The sequence below is a fragment of the Lycium barbarum genome, chromosome 8, assembly GCF_019175385.1.
Source record: "Lycium barbarum isolate Lr01 chromosome 8, ASM1917538v2, whole genome shotgun sequence".
Lineage (NCBI taxonomy): Eukaryota > Viridiplantae > Streptophyta > Magnoliopsida > Solanales > Solanaceae > Lycium > Lycium barbarum.
Window position 1 is genome coordinate 102,081,239 of NC_083344.1, and position 22,792 is coordinate 102,104,030.

General features: G+C 38.4%; 2 protein-coding genes and 1 pseudogene across 2 annotated transcripts; all 3 read right to left on the reverse strand.

Annotated features, from left to right (window-relative positions):
• Positions 1-1,640: 1,640 nt before the first annotated feature.
• On the reverse strand, positions 1,641-3,897 carry LOC132608034 (uncharacterized). The gene is made up of 7 exons (XM_060322114.1): positions 3,361-3,897; positions 3,141-3,318; positions 2,798-3,033; positions 2,471-2,734; positions 2,078-2,323; positions 1,880-2,000; positions 1,641-1,792 (listed from the first exon to the last, which is right to left on the reverse strand). The coding sequence occupies exons 1-7, from the start codon at positions 3,895-3,897 to the stop codon at positions 1,641-1,643; spliced, it is 1,734 nt and encodes a 577-aa protein (XP_060178097.1).
• A 13,251-nt stretch (positions 3,898-17,148) lies between these two features.
• On the reverse strand, positions 17,149-19,407 carry LOC132606463 (uncharacterized). The gene is made up of 2 exons (XM_060319976.1): positions 19,175-19,407; positions 17,149-18,077 (listed from the first exon to the last, which is right to left on the reverse strand). Exons 1-2 carry the CDS (start codon positions 19,322-19,324, stop codon positions 17,433-17,435), a joined length of 795 nt encoding a protein of 264 aa, XP_060175959.1. The 5' UTR covers positions 19,325-19,407; the 3' UTR covers positions 17,149-17,432.
• Positions 19,408-22,081: 2,674 nt separating this feature from the next.
• On the reverse strand, positions 22,082-22,375 carry LOC132605195 (DNA-directed RNA polymerase subunit 10-like protein; annotated as a pseudogene).
• Between the last annotated feature and the right edge of the window lie 417 nt (positions 22,376-22,792).

Sequence of the window (22,792 nt, forward strand, 5' to 3'; positions counted from 1 at the left end):
GTACTCATATTATTCTTTCTGCACTTTTTCTGAAGTGCAGAGTTCGTTGTTGGTCCTACATCCCGACCTCAGGAGTGAATCCCGAGGCTACTTGTCAGATTTCCTAGGGCGAGCTACATTGATGGATCCACTTCCTGGAGACTCTTCCTTTACATATCTGTCTTTTCTTATTCTTGAGACAGTATCCCTAGTTTGAGACTTGTATTATTCCATCAGACTGTAATTATTATTAGTGGCTCTTGTACGATGTTCAGACCAGGTTTTGGGTATGATGTAGTAAGTACTTCCGCATTGTTCTATGTATTAAGTAAGACTGATAAGATGATTCGTGTCTTATTTTCGCATGTTGTATTAAAATGATGTATTTAAGGGAAAGGTTCGCCCACCGGGTGGAGGGGGGGGGGGGGGGATAGCGTGGGTGCTTGCTAGACCCACGAGTTGGGTCGTGACAGATCCATAGAGTCCTTTTTCTGTGAAATAGACCATAATTGTTTCACTATTGCAGCCTTGTTCCACAATCCCATGTGTATAACATTCAATCCACCGGCTTCTTGTGGTTGGCAATTTTTTCCCAGGAAACCAGAGCTTTCTTGGATATTTGCCCCATCTCTGTCCATAGAAAGGATCGACAAACAGCATCAATAAGTTTCACGACCTTCTTTGGTAGCAAAAAAATCTGTACCCAATACGTTTGCATGCCAAACAACACTGCCTTAATAAGCTGAAATCTACCAGCATATGACAACATCCTTGATGACTAACAACTGATCCTTGAGGTGATCTTCTCTATCAATGGTAAGCACTGGCTGACAGATAGCTTTTTGGGTGATAATGGTACTCCTAGATATCTGAAAGGAAGAGATTCTTCCACATATCCAAGGGCTAGTAAAATATCATCCTTCACCTGTGGGGAAACTCCAATTATATACAAAGAACTCTTGTCTAAATTTGCTTGTAGACCAGAAGTATTTGAGAACAACTGAAATGTCTGTTTGTGCAATAAAACAGATGGTCAGTCGCCCTGCAAAACATAAGCAAGTCGTTAGCAAAGCAAATATGGATCAGTTTCATTCTCTTGCATCTTGGGTGAAGGTTGAACTTTGTATTATTAGCCAGCCGGTTCATTTCCCTTTGCAAATATTCCATACCAAGAGCAAGCAGGTGTGGTGACATTGTATTAGCTTGCCTGATGCCCCTTTTACCTCTGAATGGTTGTGCTAAGCCACTATTTATGACAAGGGAATAGGAAACAGTTTGAATACACTCCATATCCTATTGTACAAATTTATGTGGAAATCCCAGATCAATCAACACATTCTTCAAGAAATTCCAGTCCAAAGTATCATATGCCTTCCTTAGATCCACTTTGAGCACACACCTGGCTGACATTCCCTTTCTTGTATAGCTTTTAAATAGTTCATAGCTAAACAAGATATTGTCTATGATACTCCTTCCTTCAATAAATGCTAGTTGTGAGCAACCAACAAGACCTTGGGTCACACCTTTTATCCTAGTAGTCAACACTTTTGCAACAATTTTGTACAAGGTAGAACAACATGCAATTGGCCTATAGTCTTTCACCTGAGTAGGTGATGAGACCTTAGTAATAAAAGTAACTACAATGGAGTTCCAAGCAGGATTCATTTTCCCAGTTTTGAAAAAGTGCAACACATCCTAATAGACATCCTCTCCCTCCATTGGCTTGTAAAGAATTCAATAGGGAATACATCTACCCCTGGTGCTTTTTCATTTGGTGTATCTTTAATAGCATTTGCAATCTCCTCTCTTGTTACTGGTTGTACCAATAGTTGCTTCTGAGTCATTATTAAACAAGGTCCTTGTTGAATCACTGCTGACTTTGAGCAAGGCAGACTCTAACTTCTTGATCCCATAAGCTCAGTAAAGAACTTCACAAATTCAGCTTTTACCTCATGAGGATCTGTTAGCTTAAGACCATTGTCATTATAAATTTTTGTTATGGCATTTTTACTGGAGCTGATCTTTAATTGGGAATAGAAGTATTTGGTGTTATCATCACCACTGTCAATCAACAAGCTCTAGACTTTTGTCTCAGCACCTTTTCCTCAACCAAGCTCCATTTTTCAATTGTTCTAAGTAGCTCCTTTTCTTGGTCAAATAGACTTTGGCATAATGGTTGTATAACAGTCGCTGCTTGCACATATTCTAGTTGTTGTCTTGCCTGTGTTAATCTAAGAGCATAGGAAGCCATCTGAGTATTCAGATCCTTCAATTCAACTTTCAAGTGCTTAAGCTTTTGCCATATTGCATGCATTGGATCACCTTGCTCAGAATATTTCCACACCTTATGATATATTGCATTAAAGCCAGTATGCTCTATAACTGTTGTGTATAGCTTGAATGGTCGAGGGTGTAGTGCGACAGGTTTCTAGCATTGAATGAGTATTGGGGAGTGATCAAATATACCAGGAGTCAAAAAGTCTGCTTCTACATTGCCATACTCCTGTAACCAATGATAGTTACCCAAACCCCAATCAATCTTACTATATACTCTTGTATCTACTGCTTGCTTATTGTTCCATGTGAAAAAACAACCCTTAGCTCTTAAGGGAGTGAGTTGTAGGCCTATTACTAGATCTTGAAATCCCTGTATTTTTGCTTGAATCACTGGTTGGCTAATATTATCATCAGTAGACAGTATATTGTTGAAGTCCCCACTCAGTAACCAGGCAGTATGTATTTGAGCCCGTACAAGCTGTAGATCATGCCATAGGATATCTCTCTAAATCTGTTCATTTCTAGCATAAACCACTATAACCAATGTAGAGAATTGAGCAGCAGGATCTTCAACTAAACAATGTATGAATTGCTCATGGATTTGAAGAATCTGCACTCTAAGATGCCTCTTCCATAATAAACAGACTCTACCATTTAGTCCCAATGGGTAGTTGCAACAGTAATTCCAGTCCCTAGCAACTTTCTGTATTATCCTTTGTGCCTTACTCACATTTACCGTTGTCTCAAAACAACCAAACAAGTCCACTTTATTCTTCTCTAGAAAAAGCTTCAACTCCTTCTGCTTATAGGGTTGATTCAGGCCTCTTACATTCCATGTACTAATAATTATGGGGGGTTGAAGTGAGTTCCAGACCCTCCCACACCTGAGGTACTAGCAGCCTCAGTAGTTATCACACCATAAGTATTGTCAGTTAGCATAGTTTGCACACTAGCCTGTAGCCTTTCCTGAGTAGGTGGTTGAGCAGCTACTACACTTGATTCCTTCCTTTTTGAAACAACCCCTTTAGTATTTGTATTACCATTACCAGAAGTTGGATTCACCTAAGTAGGTGTATCACTATCAGTTGGATCACTCTGAGACACAATAGGAATATTATCAGCCTGATTAGGTGCATCATTATCAATTAGCTCATTCTGAACAATAGTAGGAGCATTATTTGTTGCTGGTCTTATGTGCCATTCTTGAACTGGTGGTTGTTTGCCTCTTCTCCTCTTCCTTCTTCTTTTAAGAGCCTTAAATTCTTCCTCATCTTGGGCCTTCTTCTCATTTCTCCAGCAACTTTCAGAATCATGCCCAAATTGAATGCAATGGTTGCAAAAGGTTGGTCTCCAATCATAAGAAACGGATTGGTGAAGCACTCCAGTTAGTGTATGCATCTCAATACTTCTAGGTAATGGCTTAAAAACATTAGAGTTAACCAACACCCTCGCATAGGAAATCTTGTCATACTCAGATGTGAATTTATCAGTGTGTAATAGTTCTCTAACAACACTGGCTACCTTGCTCAATGCATCAGAAGACCAATACCCAACTGGAAGCCCTGGGAACTTGACCCATAGAGGAATCTTACACATGCAATCAGGGTCAAATACAAAATCTCGTTCCCCTTTCCTAACCATGAATGGTTTGTTATGGAAGGTGTATGGCCCTTCCATATGTATCTTGATATGGTAGATTTTGATATTAACTGGGATATGAGTTGGTTGTCTCCTTATTATGTGATTTTGGATTGTCGTGCCAAGATAGTCACACAGCTATGCTGGGTATTCCTAGACTTGAGTGGAAGGGTACTCCTAGTACCTCCCCGAAGAAGATCATTTCTTTCCTTCGAGCCAGGAAGTTAGTGGATAAAGGATGTTTGGCCTACTTGGCCCATATTCGTGATACTAGTGCTGACATTCCGTCACTTAAGTCTGTGCCTGTGGTGAACGAGTTTGCTGAGGTGTTTCCTACAGACTTTTTAGGTATGCCACCCGATCGCGATATCAATTTATGCATTGATATAGAGCCGGGAACTCGTCCTATTTCTATTTCACCATATCGAATGGCACCAGCTGAGCTGAGAGAGTTGAAGGAACAGTTGCAAGATCTTCCTAGCAAGGGTTTCATTATACCGAACGTCTCCCCTTAGGGTGCTTTCGTAGTTTTTATAAAGAAGAAGGATGGGTTGATGCGGATATGTATTGATTACCGCCAGTTGAAGATCAGGGCCGAGGATATTCCCAAGACAGCCTTTAGAACTCGTTATGGTCATTACGAGTTCCTTGTTATGTCTTTTGGGCTTACTAATGCCCTGACAGCTTTTATGGACCTGATGAATGGAATTTTCAAGCCATACTTGGATTGCTTCATCATAGTCTTCATTGATGACATTTTGGTGTATTAGCGCAATAAGGAAGATCATGAGAAACACTTGAGGATTGTACTTGGATTGTTGAAGGAAAAAAAGCTTTATGCTAAGTTTTTTAAGTGTGAGTTTTGGCTCGATTCAGTAGCATTCTTGGGACATGTTGTGCCTAAGGACTGGATTATGGAAGATCCCAAAAAAAATAAAGGTAGTCCGAGATTGGGCTAGGCCCACTTCAGTGAGCGAGATCCAAAGTTATGGGTCTCGCCAGTTATTACTCTCAGGTTGTGAAGGACTTTTCTTCGATCTCTTCCCATTAGACTCATTTAACACAAAAGAATGTGCCTTTTCAGTGGTCCGGTGAGTGTGAAGAGAGCTTCCAAAAGCTCAAGATTTTGTTGACTTCGGCTCCTATCATATCTCTACCAGTTGAGGGAAAGGATTTGACTGTGTATTGTGATGCTTAGCGTATAGGTTTGGGTTGTGTTCTGATGCGGGATGGTGAGGCTCGATATTTCATATTCAGGTAGGGTTTTAGCTTGTGTTGAGGCGACGTCGTCGCTTTTGGATTAGATTAAGGCACAGCAGTTCGAGGATGCTAAGTTGTGGAAAATTCGTGATAAGATGTTGAGTGGAGAGGCCAAGGAAGCAATTCTGGATAGTTAGGGGGTTTTGAGGATTAAGGGGTGTGTTTGTGTTCCTCGGCTTGGTGGCTTGATCAAGTTGATTTTAGAGAAGGCTCACAGTTCTAGACATTATATTCACCCTGGTGCTACCAAGATGTATCGTGATTTGAGACAACACTACAGGTGGGGTAGGATGAAGCGTGATATTGTTAAGTTCATTTCTCAATGTTTGAAGTGCCAGCAGGTTAAGTATGAGCATCAGAGATCGGGAGGTACGCTTCAGAGGATGCCCATTCTAGAGTGAAAGTGGGAGAGGATAGCCATTGATTTTGTGGTAGGTCTTCTTAAGACCTTAAATTGATTCGATTTGGGTTATTTTTGATAGGTTGACTAAGTCTGCACTCTTCATTCCAGTTCAGATGAACTAAAATGCAGAGAAGTTGGCCAAGATCTATATCCGAGAGATTATTCGATTGCATGGAGTGGCCATTTCTATTATCTTTGATAGAGGCACTCAGTTCACGTCCCATTTCTAGAGGACTTTGTAGGTCAAGATTGGGACTCAGTTGGATCTTAGTACTGCTTTTCACCCTCAAACGGATGGTCAGTCAAAGCGGACGATTTAAGTTTTAGAGGATATGATCTGAGCTTGTGTTATCGACTTTGGTGATCAGTGAGACCAGTTCTTACCTTTGGTAGAGTTAGCGTACAACAATAGCTATCATTCGAGTATCGACATAGCTCCATTCAAGGCCTTATATGGGAGGAGATCCCGATCTCCGATTACTTAGTTTGATACTTTTGAGGTGAGACCTTGGGGTACTGATCTTTTGAGAGAGTCGTTGGATAAGGTGAAGTTGATTCAACAAAAGCTTCTAGCGGCTCAGAGTAGGCAGAAAGAGTATGCAGACCGGAAGGTCCGAGATCTAGAGTTCATGGTTGGGGAGCAGGTTTTATTGAAGGTTTCGTCCATGAAGGTTGTGATGAGATTTGGGAATGAGGGCAAGCTTAGCCCTAGGTTCATTAGTCCATTTGAGATCCTTCGTCGTGTGGGCGAGATATCTTATAAGTTGGCATTACCTCCAGTGGGATTCGGTCCTATTTTATCAAAATTTGTCTTATGGGCAGGAGAAAATAGCCATCTTGGATAGGGAGGTTCGAAAGTTGAGGTCAAAGGAGATAGCTTCGGTGAAAGTTCAATGGAAGCACCATCCAATCGAGGAGGCTACGTGGGAGACTGATGTTGATATGTGTAGTAGATATCCCAAAATTTTTACCCAGTCAGGTACCATTCTTTCGTTTCATTTTCGAGGATGAACGGTTGTTTAATTGATATCTGATGTAATGACCCATTTAGTCGTTATACGTGTTTTTTTACCATATTTCCCCTGTCGACCCAGTTCCTAAGGTTACCAGGCGATTCTAGTGAAAATTGGAAGAATTAGAACCCTTAAGTGAAAATGTTTGACCAATAGTTGACTTTTGAGTAAACGGACCTTTTTCAAAATTTCATCGATATCGTGAGGTCCGGAGGGTCATTTATGACTTGGTGAGGGTGGCTGGTTCAGTTCCCGAGGCTTCCGGGGGCTATTTGGGTACTTAGTTAGAAACTTGACTTTAGAAGTTTGGGAGTTGACCGAGTCAATATGACCTTCGTTGAGAATTTTGAGGTCACAAATGGGTTTGTAACATGTTTTTATTTGTGTCTACATGATTGGTTTATATCCAGGAGGTCTCGGATGGATGTCGGGATTTTGGGTTGAACTTGGTGAAACCAGAATTTTTTAGTTTCCTGATGTCTCGCCCCGACGAGAGTAGGTTCATCCCTGTGTGTCACAACCCAACCCCGTGGGTCGTGACTAGTGCCCGAGCTGGACACCCGTACACACTCACTTACCAGAATCGGCATACAAATGGCTTATTCAGATAAGAAGGTCAGACATCGTCTCAAGCGGTCGCATATAAACAATTATATCACACAGAAGCTGGCAAGGCTGTCATAAAACACATCGCCCCAGAAATATATATGTGTATATACATACAAGCCGATAATGCTGCCACAACAAATGGAACCGCTTAAGACATAAATCACACAGACATAACTAAACAGTAACTACTCACAACCCACATGTATGTCTACAGGCCTCTAATAAAGACAATAGAATTACATGACGGGACAGGGCCCCGCCGTACCCCTGAATATACATACATATATACAACGGAAGATTCTATACCAGAATGTAGGCTCCGGGACAAGGGGAGCACTCCAAAACAGCAGAATAGGTGTCCTACACTGGCGGGTCACCAGAACGAGCGTCTGTACCTGCGGGCATGAAACGCAGCCCCCGAAGAAAGGGGGTCAGTACGAAATATGTACTGAGTATATAAAGCATGAAGTACAATAATCAAGATCATAATCTGAAATAAGAAGTATGGAAAACAAGTACAAAAATCAGTATACCAAACGCTTGCTTTTGAAACACGAATAATGCATCTCAAAATCATGTATAGGGCTCAGGAACGTGGTCGCCCCTCCCGTCATTGGCGCCACAGCACATCATTCTCCAGAAGATTTCATATCCCCGTAACGTCTCCGTAACACATCATAGCAACATAACACATCATCACACCATAATATATATAAACGGTACCCGGCCCGCTAGTGGGGGACTCGGGGAACCGTAACACATCATACTGCCGAATATAACATAGTGCGCACGATGACAAAACCGGCCCGGGACTCGGCGAAAGATGTAAATACAGTATGCACGAGCAGAGTAGTGAGAAACTGTATGCAATTTAAAAACATTATCATTTCAGACTCAGCAAATAAGTAAACTAACCAACGCTCGAGGGTTAAGACGATAATTATGTTAAATCCTTTCAAAAGTCGTTAGAGTTATACAAGGGAAGTCTCGGGGACCACGGACAAGTACCAACCCAATCCGAGCCCACCTACGAAAGTTACAACCATAATTCGCTTTAGAACTCCCTAAGAACGTATCGGAGCGATCCGAGCTCGTCTAAGAAAGTTAGAGACATTATTCGACATAAGACCTTTAAAAACAAAATTCTGTATACACGTTCTTTATCCAATTATACAAAAGACCTAAGGACCATAGTTCGACTATATTAGGAGTGTAACATCAAGAAGTGAATAAGAATCGTCGACATGCTCGGATCTTATGAATGGAGTTACCCCGAGGTTTGTATCACATCTTATTTACATCTAAGGCATGCCAAAAGAAAGAAAGGGTAAGCTTTGCATACCTTGTCCACTTCCTAAGCTAATCCCAACTCAAATCTCGGGCTCCCCAAGATCTACAATAACGTCATTAAATACCAAACGTTAGCTACAAGTACTTAGGAATTCGATCCTAAGCTAGCACTTTTCTACAGAAATTTGGGCAGCATTTCCCCTGTAAATTCAACAACCCCGAGAATTCAACTCGGCCAAATCATCAACAACAATACCAACAACCATATTAACAACATCAACAATCAATTCAAAACACATTCTAACATTAGCAACTCCCTTCTACATAATTCGACGGCATTCCATTTACATTCAGTTCAACTACATACAATCAAGATAACACCAATGCTCGCACACTCAAACACTAATCCGAAACCATTCAAACAAGACTCAACAACACGTCAAACAATTCGCACAATATTCAAAATAATCTAACCAATATGCCACTCCACCCGAAACCTCAAAAATGCCACAATAGCAATAACAACACATTTCCTTCTTTCAAATTCATGAACTACACCAATAATTCACACACTCACAACATTATTTTCCATAAATACAAGAAGACTACATTCAATTCACATTGGCTTCTAAAACAGCCCACAACAATTTCAACTTCAATTTGAATCATTAAACTCTCATGTTCATCATAGAATCCATGACGACAACAACCAAAATACTAGATAAAAATTAGTTCATTCCTTGCCATACAAAGTAGCCCATATTCGGCCACCACCCCAACACACAAATTTCATGGTTTTCATCCATTTCCACACACTACAACATGTACAAAACATTCATAACATATGAAAAAGAGGATTAAACCTTACCTTTCTTCACTACACTTCTCAACTTGGCTAGGATGGTAAAGTGCACGAATAAGTGTTTTGCTTGCTCCAACAACTACTTCACGTTAAAGAGGACCTTCCAATTGGTTGAATTGCTAGAAGAAAATATTTTTTTTTGATCAAGATTGAGGGCTTCAATTTTTGGTCACTATGGCCGAATGGTGCTCTCCCTTTTTCTTCTCCAAGTTTCTTCAACTTTCTAAGTGATGAAGATGAAGAATATGACTAATAAGTCATCTAATATACACATATATTATGCATCCATGTGGGCCAAGGCCCACCCCACCTTACACGGCCACTTGGCCTTTTTGTTCAAGACTTTTAAGTTTTCCATAAATCATTTTTAACCCCAAACTTTCCTTAATATTTCCATGAGCCACCTTGTGAATTTTCCTTTTTACCCCTAGCCTTTCTTAATATTTCCACATCAATAATTTTCATAAACAACTTGTGTATTAAACAAGATCAAAAATATAGCCTTGCCCTTAACTTATCGCAATTATCTTGAATTATCCGAATGTACAAAATACGGGATATAACACTGTGGGTCTCCCGAAGCGGGACTTGGCCTGCAGGAGTGGAAGCTGAGTCATTTAATGAGATCTGCCTCAGCGGATGAGTACCCGCTGAGGCGGGATCGCGGAAGTGAGACTTCCTCCGCTCCAACGATGATCGCTAAATCAGAAACCTTATTTCATTTCCCAACTTCGAATCATTTATCCCATTCACCAAAAACCTAATCCAAAGGAGTATTGTGGGTGATTTCTGAAGAAGTGTTGGTCTAATAATCTTGGGGTAAGTCTTTGTACCTTATTCTAGTGTTTAATCATGCTTAATTAGTATCCATGGTGGCTAATGACTAATGGGGGTGATGGGTTATGGAAGCCTAGGTTGTCGAGCATTAAATCCCCTTATCTAATTGGATATTATTTTTCTAATTGTTGATTCCTATGATCTAGATTGTGCATTAATAGATTCTAGGTTTGAATCTCCCTTGACTTCTAGAATCAATTCATGAATTTAGGGTTCTTTCTAATTTGGGGATTTGGTGTAATTAGTGAAATTGAAGGACCAATTATGGTTAGAACTCCATGAGATTAAGGATAATGACTAATTATACTATGGGTAGTGTAATTTCGCCCTTAAATTCCAGTTTTGCCCTTGAGGTTCGTTAAGGGTATTTTGGCAATTTTAGGTAACTTTCACACCCGATTCTTTTCCCGAATAGTTGAATATTTTGTGGTAATTTACTTACTTAGAATTAGTAATTGTTAGACTTCGATCATTTTGAGGAGCTTCAGAAAGGGAAGGCCTAAGTAGAGTAGTTCGTGGCACCAATTCGGCAATTGAGGTAGGTTACGGCTTACTTTAGTTAGACTTTGATTAGTGAATCGAATGTATGCATAGAATTGACGGGAGAAATCATGTTAGGTCTTCGGACATGATGTTGGGATGGATATACAATTAGGTTAGTATGACTTCTGATTATGTGGGCTTGTCGCCGTTATTTTACACATTGTTGACATGTGGTGTATTTGTTTATTTGATCGAAGTAGTGTGACGTGATAGATTCATTATGGTGATTAAAACTCGATGTTGATTCCATTTCCATAGTTGTTGTGATTTATGCAAGTCTTGATGTGGCTTATGGTGTTTGTGACCTCTATAGCATGCTCATTGGCATTGATTGCATTTGATTTAGCATTCTTGCATTCATACACTCATACATAATGGAAATGGTGTGGAAGTCATTTGATGAAAGAAATGTGGCACTGATGATGAAAGATATATGGCAACTATGAAAAAACATGTGACACTTTGATGAAAGCATTATGTGAATCCGTGATTTGAGGTTGTTATCGGAGCGGAATGTATGTGTGCTCGTGATCCGATGGGACATTCCGAAGCGAGCGGTACATAGACGTCATGGGTCCCCTGCGGGTCATGACTGCCAAGACGTTGATATTCCATCCAGAGCATGTATGTACATAGTGAGTATTGGCCATTTCATTGCATAACGTCCATTTCATTGCATATATCTTCATCACATTATACATCGATTGACTGGATTGCTAGTTATATTCGTGTTATGGTTACTTTGAGAAATTATTAGGGACTTGACAGACTTATGTTTAGGTGATTCACCTTAGGCGATGATTTGGCTGGGTGATATTCTATGACTTGAGTGGTTATTATGTGCCTATCTATTTAACTTTTTAATTTTGTGCTTTATATGCATAAACTATTCTTAGTCGGCCTATGATGCTTACCGGTACATGTGTGTACTGATACTACTCTTGCTGTGCTTTTTCTGAGTGCAGATTTTGAGGCAGGACATTTTTTTCCAGACCCCATTTCTAGACTTGAGGCTATTTGCTGCCAGGATTCAGGGTGAGCTACCTACCTGCCATGCAGCCCTAGATTTCCTTCCTAGTTGTCTACTACTATTTCACTAGACATTTTTATTTGTATTTCAGACATATTTATCTACTCTTAGACATCGTTGGTTAGTTGTTTTTGTATGGTGACTTCATTTTTGGGGATTGTATTATGACCTAGTATCTTCTGCACTTTATATTTATGGTATTGACTTAGACTTATTATGATTTGATTTTGTTATTTAAGTCTTTTCATAATTGAATAAGTAATGAATTAAGGGGATAGTTCGCCCACTAATGTTACACCCCGCACTTTCAGAGCATGAGCATGCCACGTACTTCACCGTTGTAATGGAGTATAGGAGACGTCCCATGAAGTTTAGAAAGGTACAAGCCATGGGAAGTACGTAACACTGGAGTAAAGGATGAATTGCGATCTCGTAAGTCGTAACCGGGAAGGACAACCTTGAAACATGAGAACATGTCCATTATCAAGTATAATAAATGATAAATAGTATGTAGGGGGAGTTTTGGAAGATTCCGGGACCAAGCGAATCAAAGAAAATAAGTTTGTCAAAAATTTGGAAAAAGTTGGTAGAATTAAGGACAAATTTTTGGGTCAACTTTTGGAGAGGTATATCTCTAGGTATATGAGGAGTTTTAAGGTGTTTTAAAATCCTAAAATGATGTTCGTCGAGTCTAGTTTCCAATGCAACAAACCGCTCGTCGATAGGACATCGGAGTAGAATATTATGGATGTTACAAGTTCAGCTGACAAAGCAGAAACGCGTGCTACAATACTGCTACAGTGCCACCGACTTTAGCCACCTATAAAAGGGTCAAAACCCCATTTTTCAACTCCAAAACCATATCCTAAAGACCAGCACACATATAGGGGCAAATATGTCATAAAAAGTGAGGGTTTAAAGTGATTTTTGGCTAATCAAGGCTCGGGTAACGCATAGTTACGGTTATAGTATCGTTTTGCGGTGAATTTCGGCTTGGATTCAAGGTGGATATTGGAGATATTATTGTTCTAACAAGGACAAGGTACGAATCTCTCCTTATTGGTATTAATTTCGGCTTCTTTAGGGAAATAAAGTTATTAAATAGTAGTATCACAAGTTGGTTAGTTGAGAAATTTAGAGAACATCGTGTGGGATGTTTTAGGAAATATATTGGTATGGGTAATGGTCTTGATGATGTTGGTATTTTTTTTGTTGATTGGTTGTTGATATTATGATTTCGGGCTAGGCATATAAACAGGGGAGATGCTGCCCGAATTTCGGCAGATTCTAAATGGATTTAAATTAAGGGTTTAAGACGAGCATATAACGATGTGCCTAACAATAATATGTATGGTTTACATGTAGATTTACGAGCTTGGAAGGATAAACGTTGAGTAATTAAGGAGACAAAAAGGTATGTTAAGGCTATTCCTCTTTTTTTAAAGGCATGATTCATTTCCTATGAACGCATGCACGCCTTTCATAATACCTAATTTCTGAAAACACTAGCAGTTCATGATTCTCAAAATCCTTATGATGCTAAAGACGAATGTTTTCTATAAGTACCATGATGAGGATTATGATGATCCCATTTCTGGAGAATCCAAAGTTATGGTTTTAATGTCATTATGAGATTACTGAGCTGGTTTCCAGATTTTGATTATATTTGTTGATATTGATCTCATCTTATGATTTTTCTCAAAAGGCATGATTCTTATTTTATGATTCCATATATATTTCCATAACTCTCTTACATCTAAAAGTTAGAAGTTTATGATTCTTAAAAACTTCTTATGATACTTAAGATGAGATGTTTTCTATGATGAACATGATAATGAAGATCTTAATTCTAGAAATTCCAAAGTTTATGATTTTAATGCTATTATGAGATTATTGAGCTTATTTCATGACTTTCTCGATTTTATTCATTGTTGTTGATCTCACCTTATAATAATTGTTCCTTCAAGGTGGGATAAATGATGATGACTGATCCATAATATAATCAGAGGCTACCGACCTTACGTCACTCCGATATAGTTGTGGCTTTTGATTGGGCTCTCATGCATGCTTTATATATATATATATATATATATATATATATATATATATATATATATATATATATATATATATGTATGTATTTTCTCACACCGCGCCGTGCTATAGTCGGCCGGGCATGGCACGTAGATGTGCACACCACTGCAGTGGGCATGTTATGATATTGCCCCGGACGCGGGAGGCCCGGACGCGGGCTAATGATGATAACACCGAGCCTTAATGGTCGGGCATGATACTATATATATGATAACACCGAGTCTTAATGGCCGGGCATGATACTATATATATGACACCGAGCCTTAATGGCCGGGCATGGTACTATATGTATGTATAAGAATATTTTTTTTAAAACGCTAAGCATGCATGACACCGCCTTATTAGGCATCCAGATGTACAGGTTATCTCTCATATTCCATGTTACCTTCCATATCTATATTATGTTGTTATTCATGTCTTACATACTCAGTACATTATTCGTACTAACGTCCCTTCTTGTGGACGCTGCGCTCATGCTCGCAGGTAGGCAGAGAGACAGATCAGACCCGTATGTGTTCTATCAGCGAATTCTCAGGAGCACTTCACGTACTTCGGAGCCGCAGTCTATTTGGTATTGTCCTTATGATCATTTGTATTCTATGTAGAGGCTCGTAGACATGTGTGTATAGTTAGATGTTTTATAGCTCCACCGGTTCATATTATTGTATAAAATATGGGTGGCCTTGTCGGCCTTATTTTGAGCTATTGATACTTTACTGTTAGTCTTACCGGCTTTATGATATACGTTATGTTGTGGCAACCTTGTCGGTCCGCGTATGAACATATGTGCCGAATGATCGAACATTCCTATGTTGGGTGTTTTCTGCGTGCAAGTGTTCTTTGAGTTATGGTTTATAATGTTCAAAGTAACGGATAAGTCAGGTGGTTCCCGGCCTACGAGTCGGAGCCCGTCATACTCCTGGTAGGGGTGTGACAACTAGGGGAGTTAGTGTGGGTGCCATCAGGACCGTATTTTGGGCTGTGACAAGTTGGTATCAGAGCCCTAGGTTCACCAATCTCACCTGTACAAGAACATGTCTGGTAGAGTCTTGCGGATCGGTACAGAAACATCTATACTTATCTTCGAGAGGCTATGGGACACTACGAAAACTCTAACTCTTTCTTTCCTTTTGTGCTACTTGATTCTAATTGGTATCTAGTTGGTCCAAATTGATAGTTGATTCTCCTTCTATTCTCTCACAGATGGTGAGGACTCGTGCTAGAGCAGCAATTGATAAGGCACCAGTGTCGGCCGCTGGGGTCGCGGCACGCGGTAGGGACCAGGCTAGAAGCCGTGGACGAGGCAGAGGGGCAGTACTAGCTAGGGGCAGGGCACCCGTGGCTGGTCAGGCCTACGCTAGATCCGTCTCTCCCGAGCTATCAGCGGGTCATCATGAGAGGGAGGATTTGGAACCAGCACCAACTCAGCCTGATATTATTGCTACCCTAGTGTTGTCCGAGGCTTTGGTTCATGTGTTGAACCTGCTTAAGAGGTTGACTCAGGTGGGTGTGTGGGAATCAGCAGTCCTCTAGTTGTGATCCTCTAGAGATCATAATCCACACCCATTAAGTAAGTCTCATACAATTCGTCCATAGGAAATAGTGCTCACCTTTGAGCAATGGTGGCCTGTAGATTGATTCCCCTTTGCTTATATCCATTTTTTGGTGCCGTATTCGTCATAATCTTCTCTTAAGGTGTTAGCCTTTCAAAGAAAACCCGCTCTAATGCCAAGATATTTTGCACAACCTAGTATCTATCCTAAGTGATACCCGATTCTCACCTATAGGATAAAACACGTTACTCTACTTGTTTCTGGCTAGCGTATGCAGAATAATAAAGAATAGGAAAGTAAGGACACAGTTATTTTTACGTGGAAACCACTCGACTCACAAAGGCTAAAAATTCACGACCTACACCTCTGTAGGATTTTTCCCAAACTCCACTACAACTGTGAGCATTTGCAAATTCAAGTTACAAACTCTGTAACCTAGGAACTAAATCCTAATTCCTATCTCACTAATCTCCCTAGACTAATGAGCCCACTTCAAGTTGCCCTCAACTTGAAGCTAAATTTGATAATCTTTTATACCTATGACTATTGCTGCTAAGAAAGCTGATAAAGGTACAACTCGATAAACAATCATAATACACGAATCTAGACTCAAGAACTGTAAAAACATAAAATCTATTAAATAGGTTCTTCAATCTTCTTCTTTGTATCAGGTTGCACTTCAGTAATCAGAACTCTCAATTATTGCATTGACTGTGTTTGCTCGATATTATGATTTTCTCTCTTTATAAGCGCGGGAAGCTTCTTCATGGCAGGACTTGGATATATATAGCTTTAGGTTTTCATCAAGTCGGCTGAACTCAAACCTTACATGATGAGGCTCATTATGAGAGTTAGGGTTTGAGCTGATTTAGGATTCTTCCTTCACGCGGCTTTAGTGTCCTTTTAGAAGTCTAAAGTATCTTGATAATTATGGCCAGAAATCCTGCAACTTGTCCGCCAAGTCCTTCCCATAAATCACAAATCCTACTCGCATTAGGACTCTGAACTGTAACATGTTCTTGGACCTGGTTCATTCAACTCTGACTCGTCTCGGTGTCTGAGATAGAACACGTCCATCGACCTGATTCACTCGTCCTTATCATGCTCTATGTCTGGCTCATTCACTTTATCTTACAACAGTCTCTTGGATAGAACATGTTGACAGACTTGATTTATTCGCCTTGTTCATTTACTTTGTCAATCATCAAAAGTTACACATGCTAATGCCAACAAGGAGTATTAAGTAAACCATAACAAAGCTGTGGATGAAGACATCCTTGCTATTCTTATCATGCTCAACGATACCAATGGGAATCCTTTGATGAATGTTGAATAGATTAAAGTGCAAGTTGTTGAATTGTATAATCGCCTCATCATTTAGTTAAAAAGCTGAAACTGAGACATATTTATTTTTGAATCGTCAGCGTTAAAATATTACTATCCAAATTTCAAGGCAAATTGAACACTTCCCATTCACTTCAACCTACCCTATGCATAAGTACTAAGAAAATTAATGTTCACCTTGTTAAATAGTGCTGACATGCATGATTGGTTAATTAGTTAATGTTCACACTGTCAGATAGTGCTGACATGCATGATTGGTACAAAATATTAATGTTCAGAAACTCTTGTGGGATAATCCTTCAAATGCAGTTGAATGGACACTTGGAGAAATGTTGAACCAACCAAAGTTAATGCAAAGGGCCATAGAAGAACTCAACTCTGTCATTCGAAACAATAGATTGGGTCAAGAATCAGACTTGCCAAGGCTAAATTATTTGAAAGTTTGCATAAAAGAGGCCTTTCGACTCCATCCCGTATCGCCGTTTAAGCAGATATTTAGAAAAGTATACACTGGCGTAAAGCCTGCATCTCTTGCAAAGGTTCTACTTTAGGAGTAAGGTGTGGTTGATTTAGTAGATACTTCACATCATGTTTGTTACAACTATTCTATTAATTCTTCATCTAAAGAAGAAGAACTATAGCTAAAAAACAATGCTATATTCATTTATTTCATGTCTCTTGTGTGCTTATGGCAACAACTTCAGTATAAATTTCCAACTTTTCCAATCCTCAAGTAAATTGGGTAAGTCACAGTTTTCTGGCTTTTCCCATCTTCATTCCAAGCACTTGTGAATTTGTCAACAACATCATCAGTTAACAGCTCAACACCCTTTTCTTTTGCAGTTTGATAAGCTGACCATGACCTCAAGTATATGAAATAAGAATCCAAGTCCATCATTTTCTCAATCTTGAACTCAAATGGTCCATTATGATCACAGCCATCTACAGGCTCAAATGGGAAATCAATAGTTTTGTACTTTTCATCAACCAATTTTCTTGGAGATTCCCAATAAGGTTCAGCATCAACTGTGTAAAATTTCTCAAAAATTGCATCAACTGAGCTGTTAACTTCTGGCACAGTGTAGCACCATGCTGCTAGTACTCCATTTGGTTTCTTGAGTAACCAGTTTGCTTGTTGATAAAAAGTTGGGAGATCGAACCAATGCATTGCTTGAGCAATTGTGACCAAATCTACACTTGACTCTGCTCCTATTTTGGTTTCGATTTCGGACATTGACATGTTAGGAGAGGTACATATGTATCGAACATTTGGAACCTTTGCCGCAAATTCCAGCTGCTTTGGGCTTGTGTCTGTGGCTATTACGTTCTTGTAGATCTTAGCCAACTGAGGGAAACAATAACTTAGTAACATTTAGGACAAGAAATAGTTTGGTTCAAAAAATGATGCGTGTTTTTTTTAGCTCTTTCTTAAATACTCCCTCTGTTCCAATTTATGTGGCGGAGTTTGACTTGTCACGGAGTTTGAAAAAGAAGAAATATTTTTGGATCTTCTGGTTTTAAGCTTATCACGACATTTATGTGACTATGATGCCATGAAAGATGCGTAAATTGAGAAACTTAAAGTTAAATAGAAAAGCGACCTTCTTTATAGAACGGATTAATAAGGAAATGGTGTCATATAAAATGGAATAGAAAAAAGTATACGTTACAAGGTTTAATCATTTCCCAACAGAACATAAAAATTAGACAAGCAAATGAGTATTATGACCCTGTAACTCTGTGTGTGTGTGTGTGTACATGTAAAATGGCTGCTAAAGATTAGGTACTACATCACAGAAAAGAACTCATTTTTACCTAACTAGTCTAGCAACTCTAATAATCCTGTCTCAGTGAGAAGTGAAAATTAAAAATGCAAGATTTCTTGTTTTCCCACATAGACTAATTGGAGAAAGAGAACAAACATTGTGCTATTCTCTAAGAAACAGAGTTCTCTTCTCTGTCTTATACAACAACAAGAACATACCCAGTGTGGTATGCTACTATATATTATATCATATGGTTCTAATGTTCTACACAGAAGTCTATTTTTTGTAGTGAAGCGAAGCTACAACCATGGAAGGGTGGTCAGTTGAAATAACCTTTGCCAGAAAATTATATTGTGTATATTAATTAGTAGCGGAACCCAATTTTTATCAAGGGAGAATCAAAATATAATTAAAGAAGTAAACACGAAGAAGTCAAGGCTATTGAACATGTAGCATATATACACAAAAAATTATATTTTTATCTATCTACACAATGTAATTTTCCAACGACTTGGATGAAGATGGCTCCGCCATTGTATATATATAGGTCTAATATTAGTTTTCGTGCATATATATTAAATCTTGAACAATACCCTTAATGAAATTTCTGACAGCGCTACACCACTGTACATGGAGGAATTAGCAGATTTATAGGAGGGAATAAACAGAGACTTACAGATTTAGCAGCCTGGCCACTACCAGTACCAACATCCCAAACAAGGTCATGACAAGGTGTCTTTGAAGCAATGAAATTGAACAATTCTTCTGGGTAACTTGGCCTGCCCTCTGAATATTGTTGTGCTTGCTTAATGAACAATTCTGCCATTCTTTCTTAGTCTTCTCTGTTTTCTTTTTTTACTCTTTCACTCTCTGATATAATGAAGATTTGAAATGGTTGTTCCCTTTTATAGATGCTCTTGTGAAAAAAAGAAGAAAAATTGTAATTTTCGGGGTTGCGTATTGCATTTGATTAGTGGATAAAATGGAATTTGACCATATTCAATATATTTGTTAAAACATCATGTGACAAAAGAAGACAAAGGAGTCAATATCTTGGGACTCGAGGTATGTAGAATATTAGAATAAAGAAAAGTAGGAAGCTTCGTTAGCTGTGGATTGAAGGAATCATTTGTGTACGTCATGCATGAAGTAGTATTTTTATTAACGGTAAAGGCTCATAAATATCCCTAACCTATTGAAAAAAATTATAAATACCCTCCTTCCACCCTTTGATCTAATAATATCCTTCCATCTACCTTTTAGGTCTAAAAATATCCTTAGGGGTCGTTTGGTTTAAGGTATAAGCTGGGTTATTCCAGCACTAATTTTTATACCATGTTTGGTACAAGGTATAAATTTATCTCATCTTATACCTTCTTAACCCACTTATACTGGAATTATTTTATATCATCTTTTAGATGGTATAAAATAATCTCAATAGATGGGATAAATTAGTCCCGAAATTATAATCCCGGGACTAATGAGTCCTTAAACCAAACGACCCCTTAAGGTTTTTTTTGGCTCAAATATACGCCTCAAACTAACATGTCAAATTTAACTTTTTTAAAAAAGTCACATTGCATTTTGTAATTGGTCACACATTTTAATTTAAAACTCACCCAATTTTTAAGGCCCAAACCCATTGACACGTTGGAGAAAAGACCAAGCAAGACATTTGACAAAGATGACATGGAACAAAACATGTGTGAAGGAAAAAAGAAAGAAGTTTCAAGAACAATGAGGTTAATTCAGGTAATATTGAAGGAGGACATTTTAAATTTACTGGAAAAAAGGAAGAAAGTGAGCGAGGTAAGCGCAATATGTCATCTCAACAACCATATAAAGTTGATGGAAGAATTGTTTGGAGGGAAGGTGCGGAATTTTTTGAAGTAGTTGAAACCTACCCATCTTGTGGACCTCCTGAAAAAGTCAAGAATGAATTTGGTGTGCTGCATAGTATGGAATCACATGAATACAGACAATCCAAAGCAGCCACTGACAGACTTGACCATCTAGAAACTTGCAAAATTGTTGCTGCAAAGGAGGATCCAGATGGCAAAGAGGAAAGTGAAGAAAAAGTGAGTAAATGGTCCTATCAATGGGCTAATACACATCAAAGGTCAAAAGAAAAAGATTTGTGTGGTCAATTGGAGCATAAGGAAACGGTAATAGCAGAGGAAAACTTATCGGATGTTAGTCTGATTGAGAAACATTTACTTTAAAACGGGTCAATGGGTTTGGGTATTAAAAATTGGGTGGTTTCACTTATTCTGAAATTAAAATGTGTGACCAATTATAAAATGTCATGTGGCTTTTTAAAAGAGTTAAATTTGACCTGTTAGTTTGAGGGGTATATTTGAACCAAAAATAAATCTTAAGGGTATTTTTAGAGCTAAAAAGTGGATGGAAGGATATTTTTAGACCCAAAAGGTGGAAGGAGGGTATTTATGATTATTTTTCAATAGGTTAGGGATATTTATGAGTCTTTTCCGTTAATAAAAATAGTGCATGACGTACACAAATGATTCCTTCAATCCACAGCCAACGAAGCTTCCTACTTTTGTTTATTCTAATATTCAACCTACCTTGAGTCCCAAGATATTGACTCATTTGTCTTCTGTGTGGTTTACGAGCGATTGCACAGGAGCGGGTTTACCCAGTGCTCATCATAGAGTGCTCACCACAGAGTGCTCACCCGAAGGGCAGAGGCTATGTTAGAGGCTACGGGTTTCCCTGGGGGTTCCTAAAAAACAAAAATCTTAATAACAATTTTCAGTATATATGAAAATAAAAATAATATATGATCACTAGGTTAATTCCTAATGTTGAATTATTTTAGTCATAACATGTTTATAACAATATTTTTCCATATAGGAAAAAACATAATGGATATATTCCAAAAATAATATTTTAATGGGAAGTATTGAGTGGATATGATTACATAATACTTTTGTACCTCAAGAAATAAATTATATGTTAATAACATTCTATTACCTAACATTTGTTATGACAGACGTGCGAGGCACATTCGTAGAGACTAGTTTAATATAAAGAGGAAAAAAGCTATTTCCACCACCAATGAGAAACAAAGTGTCTTTCACATAAAAAAAAATAATGAATAAAGGAAAATGGACCCACAAGAATAAAAAGAGGAAAGAGAATTTCTTTATTCGTTACATTACTATTTGATTTATACCAACATCGGGGACGCCAACCATGAGTCAGGCTTTGACTAACGTCGTGCAGTGGCAGATGCAAGATTTTAAGTTGACGGTTCAATATTTAAAATTTTATAGTACCAAATTCATTATAATTCTAAAATTATAGGTTCTTAATCTTATATGTGTTGAAGTTCTGTTTTTTTTTTTTTCATACGTATATCTATGTTCCGCTTCCATATTTAAAAAATTTGAGTTCGGTTGAATTTGTAGCTCTAAGCCTACATCCATGACTGATGTCATTATTTTTCTCACTCCTATCAATCAAGTGATAAAGGGTGAACAATAAAAGGCGTTTTATAAACTCATAAGTTCTACTTCAATTAATTCTATAGATCGGCTCCTACTCTCTACGCCCTAAAACAACCACTGAGTCTGACCAAAAAAATTTAACAAAATTAGCTTAAGGTCTTTTAACAAAATTTAATTTTACGCCACCAACTTTATTGAGTCCCCCGTCAATTGTCCTCGGATTTCTCCAATGTGTTGTAGTTGAGAAGCTTCTCGATGAGGTCGACATGTGTCATCAACATTCTTCGACAGCAATATCGAACCAATCCTAGTTCATCTTCGTAACCTGCTAGGAGAAGTTCAAGATACTCATCTCATTTGTTTCCGATTACCTTCCTGCAAGTGAAGCATCGAACTGGAATGATCATCTTGCTAGTTATGGATATACTATAAAACAGACAATATATATCAGCTAATGATATAAGCAATCAGAGCTGTAATTCAGAGCTGTAATTATGGTCTTAGTTTTGATTGAAAGAATTAAGATTTTGTATGTATAGTGTTACGAACCTTGATTTCAAATATCTGAAGGAATTTGTGGAAATCTTAGGGTTTCCTCGATATGTTCAATCCCTAATTAGTCGTAATGAGGAGCCAAGTAATGTATATATAGGACTACAAAAAGAGAATTAACTAACCAAAACCTAAATGTATTTGGAAAACATAATTCAAACCAAAATATAATAGGTCTGCAGCTTAAGGTTACAATATAATAAAGAACTGATTCACTTTTCCAACTCATAGAACCAGAAGAGAACAGAGTGGTGCAAATGGGCAAAAGAAAG